This window comes from Cibotium barometz, chromosome 22, assembly GCF_041138505.1.
Source record: "Cibotium barometz isolate CiBa-2024 chromosome 22, ASM4113850v1, whole genome shotgun sequence".
Lineage (NCBI taxonomy): Eukaryota > Viridiplantae > Streptophyta > Polypodiopsida > Cyatheales > Cibotiaceae > Cibotium > Cibotium barometz.
Window position 1 is genome coordinate 53,385,850 of NC_141067.1, and position 12,192 is coordinate 53,398,041.

A 12,192-nucleotide genomic window follows, 5' to 3' on the forward strand; every position below is an offset into this window, starting at 1 on the left:
AACTTTAAAAGATTCCAAACCCCGGGAAGTACTTCAAACTTTCCTCCCCCAAAGAGACAGCAAGGCCCAAATCAAAATCAGGATACTGGGAGATTCAATAGTGAAGGAAGGTTCTTCCCACAGAACACTTTCTCAGGAGTCCCACCTCTTTCAAGGATTCAGAGGGATGAGCTCAAAAGTGAGAACTGATGTTTTGGATGTCAGGGTTTTGGTGACTAGCTGAAAGGCTGCCCGACTCCTACCATGTCAAGGGGATAGGGAAGTTAAGGACCGAGAGTGCAGAGACCAACCCCTTCCTATCAGTAAAATGAGGGTCCATCTCGTCAAAATCAGGGCAATCCCAGGAGAACTCTAGCTCTAACCATCTGCCTCTGTCATCCAGAGTAGCCTTAGAACTCCTTCCCAGAACAAGAGCAACCAAAGAGAGAAAGAGTTCTGCCTCACACTCCAGCAGCCAGAGCAGTCACAATAGCAGAAGTAGTGGAAGAGGAAAGAGGATAGATTTTTGCAGCAATTGAAAACCAAGGGCCAAATTGCCAATTCTCAGTCATCCATACTCTAGCTGAGTATCAGGGTAAGCCTTTTAAGCTTTTGATTGATTTAGGCAGTACTCATTCTTTCATTTCCCTAGGATGCTTGTGTAAGCTAGTCTTAGAACAGAAATCAAGGAAACCTATGCAAGTTGAATTGGCCAGTGGGAAGATTCTTTTCACTCACCTTGAGTCAGATCGTATTCAGTTTAATCTAGATGGGAATTTAACTGACTGTCAGTTCAGAGTCATACCTTTGGGAGTTTTCGACGGGATCCTTGGAATGGATTGGCTCCACAAAAATTAAGCTGACATTCACTGTCATAATGGAACCATTTCCTTTCGTGACCTTCACGGAAATAAAGTTCAAGGAACCAAAATTTCAAGATCCCCAAGTAGTAAAGGCTTCTAAGTTACTAAAAGGACTTAGAAAGAAGTAGCTTATTTGTGTTGTCAAAATCCAGTAGACACAAAGTTAAAAGCTAAAGAACCTGAATGGTTAAGTGATTATGATGATTTATTCCCAGCAAAATTAACAGAGATGCCTCCAATTCGGGAAGTAGATCATGTGATAGAATTGAGCCCCGGAGCTTAGCCAGTAGCCCTGTGCACGTACAAAATGCCAGTTCCTCAAGCCATCAAACTCAAGGAACAGCTTAGACAGCTGTTAGAATAAGGGTTTGTAAGACCCAGTGTTTCACATTGGGGTGCGCCATTTTTCTTTCAGAAAAAGAAAGATGGAACACTAAGACTCTGTGTGGAGTATAGAGGTCTCAATCAGCTCTACTAACAGTTAAGAATAAGTATCCTATCCCCAGAATTGATGAGCTTCTAGACAGGCTAAGTGGAGCCCAAATCTTCACAAAGATAGATCTCAAATCAGGGTATTATTAGATCAAGATTAATGAGCAAGATATGCTGAAGACAGCCCCATCAATACTCGGTATGGGCATTACGAATTCATTGTCATGCCATTTGGATTGACAAATTCCCCAGCTACATTCAATCGCCTAATGCAAAACATTCTCAAAGAATACTTGGATGTTTTTGTTCTTGTTTTCTTTGATGATAATCTAATTTACTCAAAGAATGCCGCTGACCATGAAGCTCATGTCAGAAAAGTTCTTAAGATTCTAAGGAAGCACCAACTCTTTGCAAAAAAGAGCAAATGCACTTTCTCTACCGACCATGTTGAATACTTGGGCTTTCTGGTATCCAAAGATGGAATTTCTCTAGATTTCGTAAAAGTCCAAGCAGTCATAGATTGGCTTGAACCAAAGACAATGAAAGAAGTCAGAGGATTCTTGGGATTGACTAGTTGGTATAGAATTTTTATACCAAAGTATGCTCTCATAGCTTCCCCCGTGTGACTAATCTTCTCAAGATGAATATCCCGTTTCAATGGTCTGCCAGGTGCCAGAGTGCTTTTGATAAGATGAAGACCGCCTTGGTAACCAATCTCGTTCTAACGTTGCCAGATTTCTCTCTACCCTCCTTTGAGGTAGTAACTGATGCCAGTGGTTTTGCCTTGTTTTGCCCTGGGAGGTGCACTCATGCAGGAAGGTCATGCAGTGGCCTATGAATCCCGAAAACTCAGAACGCATGAGAGAAATTATATTGTCCACCATGACCTGGAACTACTTTCAGTAGTATATGCCCTAAAGTTATGGAGACATTACCTAGTGGGTCAAAGATTCACTTTGATGACAGATCATCAGAGCTTAAAGTGGATCTTCACTCAGAAGGATCTCAACATGCCCAAAGAAGGTGGATGCAGACCCTGCAGGAATTTGATTTTGAAATCAAGTACCACCCAGGCAAAGAAAATGTGGTAGCAGATGCCCTCACCAGAAAAGCCTCCTTGCTTGCAATTACTGTAGTGTCAAATCCTTTGATTTTTGAGGCAAGAGAGAAGATCATGCAGGATAGATTCTTTGGCTCTATTGCTACCATGCAGGATAGCAAAACTCCACAAGAGTTGAACTGAGTTCAAGGGTACAGCCTGGATGATGGAATTATGTATTATAATCGCAGGCTATGAATTCCCAATGATGTAAGATTCCTCCCCAGCCTCTCAGGATGTCCAGTATCTTCCCCTGTAGTCAAATCCCTCTTCAGAAATATAAAAGATCTTGTTTCTACCAGTTTTGGCCTAGAGAGAGAAAATCTTCTAGAGAATGGTAATTCAGTTTTGAAATATTTTTGGATAGAAAAATATCTCTTCTTATTAAAACAGGTGGTGAGCGTTCTGGTTGCCAACAATGATGCCATAGGTACACCGATGAAGGAAAAATTGGAAATTAGGATTCAACCGGATATTTTGGAGGATTATGATCAGTGACACTATGGTTTCATTAAATGATTGTTTTAAAGATAGCTGATTTTGTGAAAAAAGCAATTTTATATTGGGTGTGTAAGTGGTGTGACTAGTTTTAAGTTTGCATGAATATCCGACGGAACTCTTTTCCCTGGTACCCGCCGGGACAAAACCTAACTAAATTCTTAAATGGATCCCATCACTACCATGGCTGGGAAGTTGGCTAGGTTGGATTGATGGGTCCCTAAAATGAGACTCAATTTTCTGTTATGGTTCGATATATGAAGTAAATCCCGGATAAAAATTGTTCTATGGAAAAGAATCAACGGCTGTGCCTCTCAATGAGGAAAATAGCATTGGTCTCTATGATCCAAGTGCAATCTTTTCCTTGATCTAACTATGGGAGTTATGAGTTCAGTCAGATCAGTTCAGTTAGTTAAGGCTTTTGACTATGTTAGAGTAAAATTATCTTGGAGGAATCGCCCGTGCTTTTCGAGCGAGGGAAGTTTTTCTGGGTTCGGTTTTGGAAGAACCGAGGGATTAGTCTCTTGTCCGGATATCCGTGGGGGCGAGACCTCGAGTGAGGGACCCTGCCCTGTGCAAGAAGTGCTACTTCTGCTGCTAGCACCTTTGAATTCATTGCACGGTGTCGTGACGTGGACGGTGTCGCTGGGAAAGTGCGAGACTTCTAGCTGTGAGAGTAGCTTCTAATCCCCAGCAAGGAAACACACACACATAACTCTTCAAGGAGCATAAGACATCTCCATTTTTGATGACATATACGTGTGCCAATTCACTTCAATACATCCCCAAATTTAGCTTGATGATTGCACATAAATTGTGTATCAAGAGCATGTCCAGTTTCAAGCATAGATTTCCTGACTCCTTTTTCCAAATGCCTCAAACCAATCACATGTAGGCATAACACATTCTACAAATGATTTCCATATACATGTGACCATTCACATCACATGTACCATATAATGCCAATTCCATCATTTTAAAATGTCTCTTGATCACCTGAAAACCTGCTTTCAGATTCCAACAACTCACAAGGCAAAAGATGGCACATGGCGCATGTACAACATATTCATCTGTCTTTTAAAAAAAAATCACCATGTCTAACAATCCAAAATCAAGTGCCTTTTTATTCCATGGTTCTCCAAAACCATATATACTTTCAAAAGCCTTCTTGTTTCAAAAAAAAACACTTTAAGGGGAAATATATTCCAAGGCTATACGATTTTTCAAATCGTAAGTAACAACAAACAAATATATTACTTATCTCAGAGTAAAAAAAAAAGAAAACGAATTTATGATTTTCGCTTTTCCACGTTCTGCTTCACTGCAGTATGCGCCAAATTCCTCATTTCCCTTGTATTTTGTAAGATTTTTGAAGATCATCTCATTCGATAGTGCTTCCTTTCCTCTGTATTTCAAATCCCTACAAGGCTTGAACAGAAGTCATTCCCACAAAACGAAATATTCTGCAAATTTTCAACTCTGGTTTTTTTTTCTTCTCCCCCGTTTCTGCCTAATCCCCTCTCCTCTGTGCCGTTTTCTGGTTTTCTCCTATTTCCCATTTCTTTCCCACCAGAAAATCGGGCTTGCCTCGCTTTTGCAGCCCAAAAATCGCATTTTCCCTATTTAAAAAATACGCTTGCGCCTCATTATTCGGATATTCCCCTAAAAAAAATCCATCATTTTCCACGCAAGCCGCCACCTTGCGTGTTCGTGTCCAGCTGCTGGAGGGGTGCTACTGTTGGTCGCCGTTTCTGTTTGGACACATACTCCTTCAATGCAATCTACCACAACCAGTGCCCCATCTGTAATCCTTAATGCTGCAGTCGCTTCAGAGGAAAAATTCGACATGTCCAGGAGAATCTATGAGATTGATGAGGTACTCATTGCCACCTTTATCACCCTTCTTTACATTTCCCATCTTAGGAGCCCGAATACTTGACAGATTCACCCTACGCTCCGCAGATGGACTTCCAAAAGGCACAGCATCATCAGCCACCATGATACAGTCTCCACTAATAACCTCTATAACTCTGCCTTTGAAGTTGTCATTACGAATAGCAGTTGAGTTTGATGGGGGAGGAACATAATTTATCCACAAACGCAGCCTCTCCTTCTTTGCCAATAATTCTGCATTCTTTAAAGCCCGTCTTGAATCTTCATCCAGCAGCTTTGCACTCCATTCAACTACTTTAGCTAGGCCATTCTTTGAAAGCTCAAGGGCCAAATCCACTGCAACATCACCATTCGGGTAATGCAGTGAGCCTACCAGATTACTGAACTTATCTGCCCCTTCCAAAACAATGCGCACATCTCTATGCAATGCTCGCACTTCAGTAAAATGCTTCGCCTCCCTTGCATAAGGGTCTGGAGGAACCTCCACACCAGCTGCTGATGCAGCCAACCTTTGTGCAGTAGTCAACGTAGCTCTTGATGAGCTGCTCAAACTACTACCATCTATAGGCTCTGCCTCACCCTGACGGGTATCGGTGAGGCGAACATCTCCTGCAACCTCTTGTGCTATGATGCCAGCAGCAGCCACCAGAGAGTCTGTTAATGTAGATTTACCGTGATCCACATGAGCAATCACAGACATATTTCTAATGTTATGCTTCTTGTCCATAATACGCCTCAGCTCATCGATGGTAAACTTCACCATTTTTGCTAGCTTGATACGAACTCAAAAGGCTGATTAACAGAGCTTCACTTCCCCTGGATAGACACTGGGAGAGGGGCGCCGCACCAGCAATGCAGCTTTAGAAAGAAAACTAAGTTTGAACTCCCCCTGACTTGAAATCTTCTGGCATCAACCTTCCAGTAGCATCAGTTAAAAAAAATCCAAAGCATTCTGATTATATCGATTTTGAGCAAGCACAGAAATCATGGCATTCCAAGACACGATATCTCAAAAGGGCATTCTTTCAAAGCCAATCCTTACATCATACATACTCTCACATTTCCATACATGTTGAGAAGGGCGTTCCCTACTACAAGGTCTACCATAAGCATAAAACTCCATAATTCACACCACACTCATGTACAGAGGCTTCGAGACCTGGCTCAACCTCAGCTCGTCTTATTGAACCTCATTTACAATATGAACATATGTACTCAGGCATCATATAATGACTCAAGTCATGGCACTTAATCCCATGCATCTGGATTTGCATTTGATGGCCTCATATGCATGGTTTCACACCATAGACATGCCATGGCATGACATCCACCCCCTCTAAACCTACACATCCTCTGGTATGTGCCAAATCATCATCAAGATCCAGATATATCTCGATGTCGTCTTCATCTTCTACATTACCAGGAAGATCATCCTCTTCCTCTTCAACCATATCCATACTATCACTGTCAAGCCTCTCATCCTGAGTCTCCTGTGAATCAAAAGGATCACTGTCAAGCCTTCTTTTAAACATCTTGATCCTTTTTCCTGCTACAAGATTCTTTATCTCTGTTCCATCAAGCTCACACAAGGTATACGTGGCATTTCCATGCACATGCTTGACAATGTAAGGGCCAAACCATCTTTTTGTAAACTTTCTTTGAACAGTGAACTGGTTGTCAAGGCTACTATCATACATTAGGACCCAATCACCTTCTTCAATAGGTTTTGGCCGGAGTCTGTGTCTTCTATCAAATCTTTCTTTATTTTTCAACCTTGCATCTTTCAAACAACCTTTAGCAAGCTCTACATCTTCAGGCCTCCTCTCCAGCTGCCTTATTCGCAATACAAGGAGGTCTTCCCTGTTCAATCCTTCCACCCAGGGTAATACATTCCAAGTTGGAACTACTTCTTCAACTGGCATTACTGGCTTCTGACCATACATTAATTCTGCAGGCATGTATCCTGTCACTGAGCTATGAGTTGTACGGTCAGCCCACAAAGCATATGGTAGCAGCCTTGGCCACTCTCGCATTCTTTCTCTGCATGCCTTAGCCAAAGCTTTAATGATTGGAGGATGTCCTCGCTCACTTTTACCATTGCCCTCAGGGTTGTAAGCACATGTTAGGGCCAGTTTGATGCCAATTCTAGAGAAGAATTCCCTTGCTTCTTCAACATCTAGCTCACCCCTATCAGCTGTTATTTTCCCAACACAACCATACCGGCAAATCACATCTTCCAAGAGAAATTTGCATACCGTTTTCGTACTCTTTGTTCTAAGAGCACGCCCCTCTACCTGATTTGTCAAATCTTCTCTTGCAAGTGCTATGTACCGCATCTGCCAAATTCCCAAAGGCATTGTAACTAGATCCACTACCCATTTGTAGTGCATGGCAGGTGGGTAGGTTGGTTGCAAGCCATCACGATGCCGCACATTTGAGTACATTTGACATACCATGCATGTTTCCACATATTGGGAAATATCCTTGTACATTCCTTTCCACCAATATCTTTCCTTTATTTTGGTAAAGGTGGCCCACACACTTCGATGTCCAGCCCAGAGACTCTCATGGAATTCTTTCATGAGCTTCCCTTGAGTCTCTTTATCACATATGACTCTCTGTGGCATAGCATTCCTCTGCTTAGGATGCTTCCAGAGGTACCCATCCTTTAGAAAATAACCATATGCTTTTCTGCGGATCCTCTTAAATTCTGAGTCAGACCAATTTTCCTGTCTTGTCAAAGTACTCAAGTATTGACCAATAAGCAACCAATCTCCTTCATACATTTCCTCACTAAAAGACTCAAGTGCATTTGATAATCAAGTATGGTCCCCTTTTGCATATGCAGTAGTATAGAATCTTGTACCTACATCATCAATGTCACTAATCATCCCTTCTTCATCTTCATACCTGGCTCTTGATAGCATATCTGCAACTGGGTTATCTTTTCCTGGAATATGCTCAAACTTAGGATTTAGTGACTTGATATAGGCAATCCACCTAAGCATAGCGATATCTGGAGTGGTGCAGCTTGCAATCATCCCAAGGAGTGACAAGCAATCAGTTTCTACAAGTACAGATGCCCCAATAAGATATTCTTTTTCACATTTTAGAGCAGTGACTATTCCCCATAACTCCCTCTTGATCTGCGGATATTTTCGCTGACGAATGCTTAATACCTTTTCTCCAAATCTGATTACATACCTGTGATCATCCTCATCATCTTGTCCTACTACCCAACCTATCCCAGTAGGACTAGTATCAACTGTAATAATCACAGGCCTGCCACACTCATAATCTGCCTTCCTTAGAGTAGGTGATGATTGGAGCAAACATTTCAGCTTCCGCATAGCTTTAATATGTACTGCACTCCACAAAAATTTTTGATTTTTCCTCAAAAGTTGATAAAGAGGATCTGCTACATGTGCATAATGTGGGATCCAAATAACATAAAAGACACATGCACCAAGAAATCTCCTCAGCTCTGTAACAGTAATGCATATCTCTTTCATTCTTTGTATTGCATCTATCTTGGCTGGACAAGGTCGGCGTCCATTAGTACTACAAAGATGCCCCACTATTAGCACCTCACCAACCCCAAACACTGATTTCGATCCAGATAAAGTAAGATTCACCTCTTCAAGCCTGGATAGAATCATATCACAATCTTTTATATGATTTGCCACAAACTTGCGGCACCCCCTCGAATCCAAATCCTCATCTTTATTTTTCTCATCACAGCCCTTTATTGGCACATCATCCAGAAAAGGCATAGTTATTTGTGGTATGAAGTCTCGCAAGACTTTATTCATTCCATTCATCATATGCGCCACTGAGTCGGTGGCTCCCTATGGTAAGGTACACATTCTTACCAATCCCAAAGGAGTTTTCATTGTGGTCAAGTCCCTGCTTTGTATATCCAGCTGAAACTGATCATATCCCGAATACAGATCACCCATAGAGTATATAGCTTTCCCTGCAAATGCTTCTGCAAACTCGTCCACAATCGGACCTGCTCCCACATTCCTGATTGTGACCTTGTTTATAGGTTTCATGTCTTGAATGAAGCGTAATGCTCCATTTTTCTTTGGCACGGTAAACCATCTGTTGGAGTATGGAGCACATGATGGCTCCAAAATTCCCATCCTGATCTTTTCTTTTAGTAATTCCATCAGCTTTGGCAAGAGAGCCTTTGGTACTGGAATCGGCCGCCGCAGGTTCCAGGGCACATGTGGAACAGTGAAGATCACCATTGGCGCTGTTACACTTGGATCAACACAGCCTATCTCATGCGGCTGAAAAGCAAAGGCTTTCCCATGTTTTACAAGCATCTCCTCAAAGCATTCCTTTTCAACTGGCAACAGAAAATCCTTTTCACCAATCTTCAGCTCTTTTAGGGTTTCCTGTGTAAACTTATGCCTAATTTTCTTCGGATCTCTGAGATTCGGTTGCATAGAGGCTTCATCTATCTTCTCCTTGCTTTTTGGTGGCAGGGGCAAGGCAACTGGTTTCACCTTTTTTGCAACCGTTTTATACTTTGTATCAACTCGAGCATCTGTCCCACAATACATACCTTTGCATTCCACTTCTTCAAATTCCTTGATTACATCATACATACCCACAGATGATACTTTCACCATCTCATTCCCATCCTGCAAGCATGAACTTTCCATGGCACAAAGCTCACCCATAGTGTCCACAAATGACACCTCATCAAGGACACCTGATATAAACTCATCCTTCTTCAAAAGATCACACTGTTCAAAACCTTTTTGTACATTCTGTACATATTGACGCATACCACGCTTCAAATCCTTGCTTTTTACAAAGACCAGTGACCCATAGCTAGAAAATCCCTGAAAATTTGCTGAAAAGTTATTTACATTGATTGAGTCCTGCGAGAACTCATTTTCCCTTGTACCATTGGAATCCCGCTTTACAATGGCACCTGGCCAAAATCCCTCATCTCCCTGTAGTTCATGAATTCTCTGTTTATCTTTGGGAGCGACTGTGCTCGAAGAGACTCACGGTTCCTTTCATGGTTAATGCAAACTGTCAAGAATTGAACAGCTTTCTTACCATCTTTACTCCTTATTCTTGCATATGCCGAGCCATCATCCAAAACCTTTGTTTCCATCCTTACAGCTGTAATGTAGGGTTGCCCAAGGATGAGGGGATACGATGACATCTCCTGAACAAAGAAGTTCTGATCATCTTTCACATCCCCTATAGTTACCCTTACATTTGGACAGGCTGCATAGAGCTCTCCAGATGAGTTATTAGCTGCTTTAATCATCCACCCATGATCTAAATCCATTGGCCACTTACATTTGTTGTAGAGATTTTTAGCCATAAGATTTATTTCAGACCCATGATCAATTAGAGCAACATACGGCTCTTCCAAGTCACCTATCTTGACAAGGGTTTCAGTGGTTGCTCTTGCCCAATGGCTCCTGGAATAATGACTCTTTGTAAGAACTTCCTTTTCATCATCCTCATCCACAAAGCGCACTTGTCGTGCCCCTTCAGCAGAGTGATTACATTCCACCACATTCTCTCTCTCTTCCTTTTGCTGTACCTGTACTCCATGAGTCTTGGAAGTGCTTGCCTCCCCTTGTGATGGAATAGATTCAATTATGGACTGCCTTTTCCTTCGTATAATATCAATTATCTCATCATGGAATTCTTTCTTTGCAATCCCCAAGACTTCCCCTAGTGTAAATTCCACCCTGCTGTTTAGAATCCTCTCTTCAAGCACCTTTTTGAGATCTGTTTGCAGCTTCAATATCAGATTGAAGCTTGTAGAGTGGACTTTTCCCTTTACCCTTCTCCTTCTCATGCTTCATTTTTGCTGACACTTCTTCCATTGATACTTCCTGTGGAGGTCTACTATGCGGTGGAGGCATATGTGATGGCCCAGGATCCTTCTTTTCACTACCACGAGTGACCCTTTTTGATGGCCCTCCTTCCTCATTTTCCCTCTTATGCTTTTCCTCTACCTATGCCTCATTATTCTGGCATTTTGCAATGTAGGCATGAACAGATAAGGAATCCACAGGCTCTTCCCAGCCAGTCTCAAGACGTATACAGTCACCTGCCTCATGCAAAGCCTGCTTAGACACCTTCTTTGACGCAATTAGTTCCATTGTTGATGGCCAAAAATCTTCATTCTCATAATCTTCATCATTCTCAGATTCCTGCTTTGATTGGCCAACCTTTAACCCATAGGTTGCCGCCTCAACCATAGAGATGGCATGGCTAGCAGCCATATCCTCAACCAGCTTTTTCATCCCTCCTTTTCCAAAGTTTGTGCTTAATGGAAGACCAGTCTCTGTAAGGTGGATTTTTCCATCTTTGAAAAACACAAGTTGATTTCTGAGGGCTTCTTTATAGCTAGCACAATCTTTCTTTGCATGTTCTGGGTCATCACACCATATACATCTGAATGTAAACCCTTCTTTGCTTTGAGGCCTTTGCATAGAAACCTGCCCTAATGGTAGCCCTTTTTCTTCAATCCTGGACATCTTCAATTTTAGGTCTCGCATGCCCTTAATAAGCTCTTCCATCGGCCCTTCTACCTTTGGGATTGCAGCAGCTGGTTTTGGTAGATTCTCAGGGGTAACAGCAGTTATAGGAGTTGCCGAGCTCATCACCATTTTATCCCTCCTTCGCTGCCGCTTTGCTAGCATGGTGACCGCATCCTCGACATCATTCCAATCACTCTTTAGCCCCTGCTCTGTATCCTTATCCTCAAGGAGAATTTTCAGTTTTTCTTGGAGATCTTTCCCAGCTGCTTGTAAGAAGAGCTCTGTTTTTTCCCTGTCCAAGGTTGTGTGCTCAATCCTTGACAGCTGGGCATAGCGCTTCTCAAACTCTCTTAGCAACTCTGTGGGTGGCAGAAATTCCCATTTTGGGTTTTGTGACCCATTCCAAGAAAGTTCGTTTGGTCACCCACTCAGAATCCTCCATGAAATAATCATCCTTCAAAGCAAGCTTGAACTCCTCCCAATTCCAGCCACCATGTGCTGCCTGTAATCCTCTTATGCGCTCTCTTATTTCAGGAACACATACTAGCTCAAAGCTTCGAACCATATCCTCCTCAGTCACCCTGTTTAGTTCCATTTCCTTTGTGTAATTGCGCAGGTACTTTGTGATGTCCATACCATTAAATTGATCCACCTTGTTCACAATTGATTGCAGTGCTTTGGTCGTGGAAATTTGTCCCCTCTCAGCAGCTTGCTGCTGTTGCATATACATAGTAAACATCTGAAACATTTGCATAACTCCGGGGTCAAAATGAACCCCTTGACCCTCAGGATTCTCAGCCATAGCTTCCCTGTGTATTTCACCACACTCTCACCCCAGCAGCTTCACGTCGGGTTCACCAAAGCTGTCGTGACGTGGACGGTGTCACTGGGAAAGTGCGAG

General features: G+C 42.4%; 1 protein-coding gene across 1 annotated transcript; it reads right to left on the reverse strand.

Moving 5' to 3' along the window:
* Nucleotides 1-5,560: 5,560 nt before the first annotated feature.
* Nucleotides 5,561-9,563, reverse strand: LOC147626713 (uncharacterized). Its single transcript, XM_086816869.1, has 2 exons — nucleotides 8,802-9,563; nucleotides 5,561-5,668 (listed from the first exon to the last, which is right to left on the reverse strand). The coding sequence occupies exons 1-2, from the start codon at nucleotides 9,561-9,563 to the stop codon at nucleotides 5,561-5,563; spliced, it is 870 nt and encodes a 289-aa protein (XP_086672995.1).
* Nucleotides 9,564-12,192: the final 2,629 nt, after the last annotated feature.

What these genes read in the sequence shown, in the direction of transcription:
- LOC147626713 (XM_086816869.1), bottom strand. Translation starts at nt 9,563, where the DNA reads ATGCGTCAATATGTACAGAATGTACAAAAAGGTTTTGAACAGTGTGAT. An exon ending in ACATGAAACCTATAAACAAG is followed by an intron (nt 5,669 to 8,801) that starts GTCACAATCAGG and finishes GGTTGATGCCAG; the next exon opens with AAGATTTCAAGTCAGGGGGA.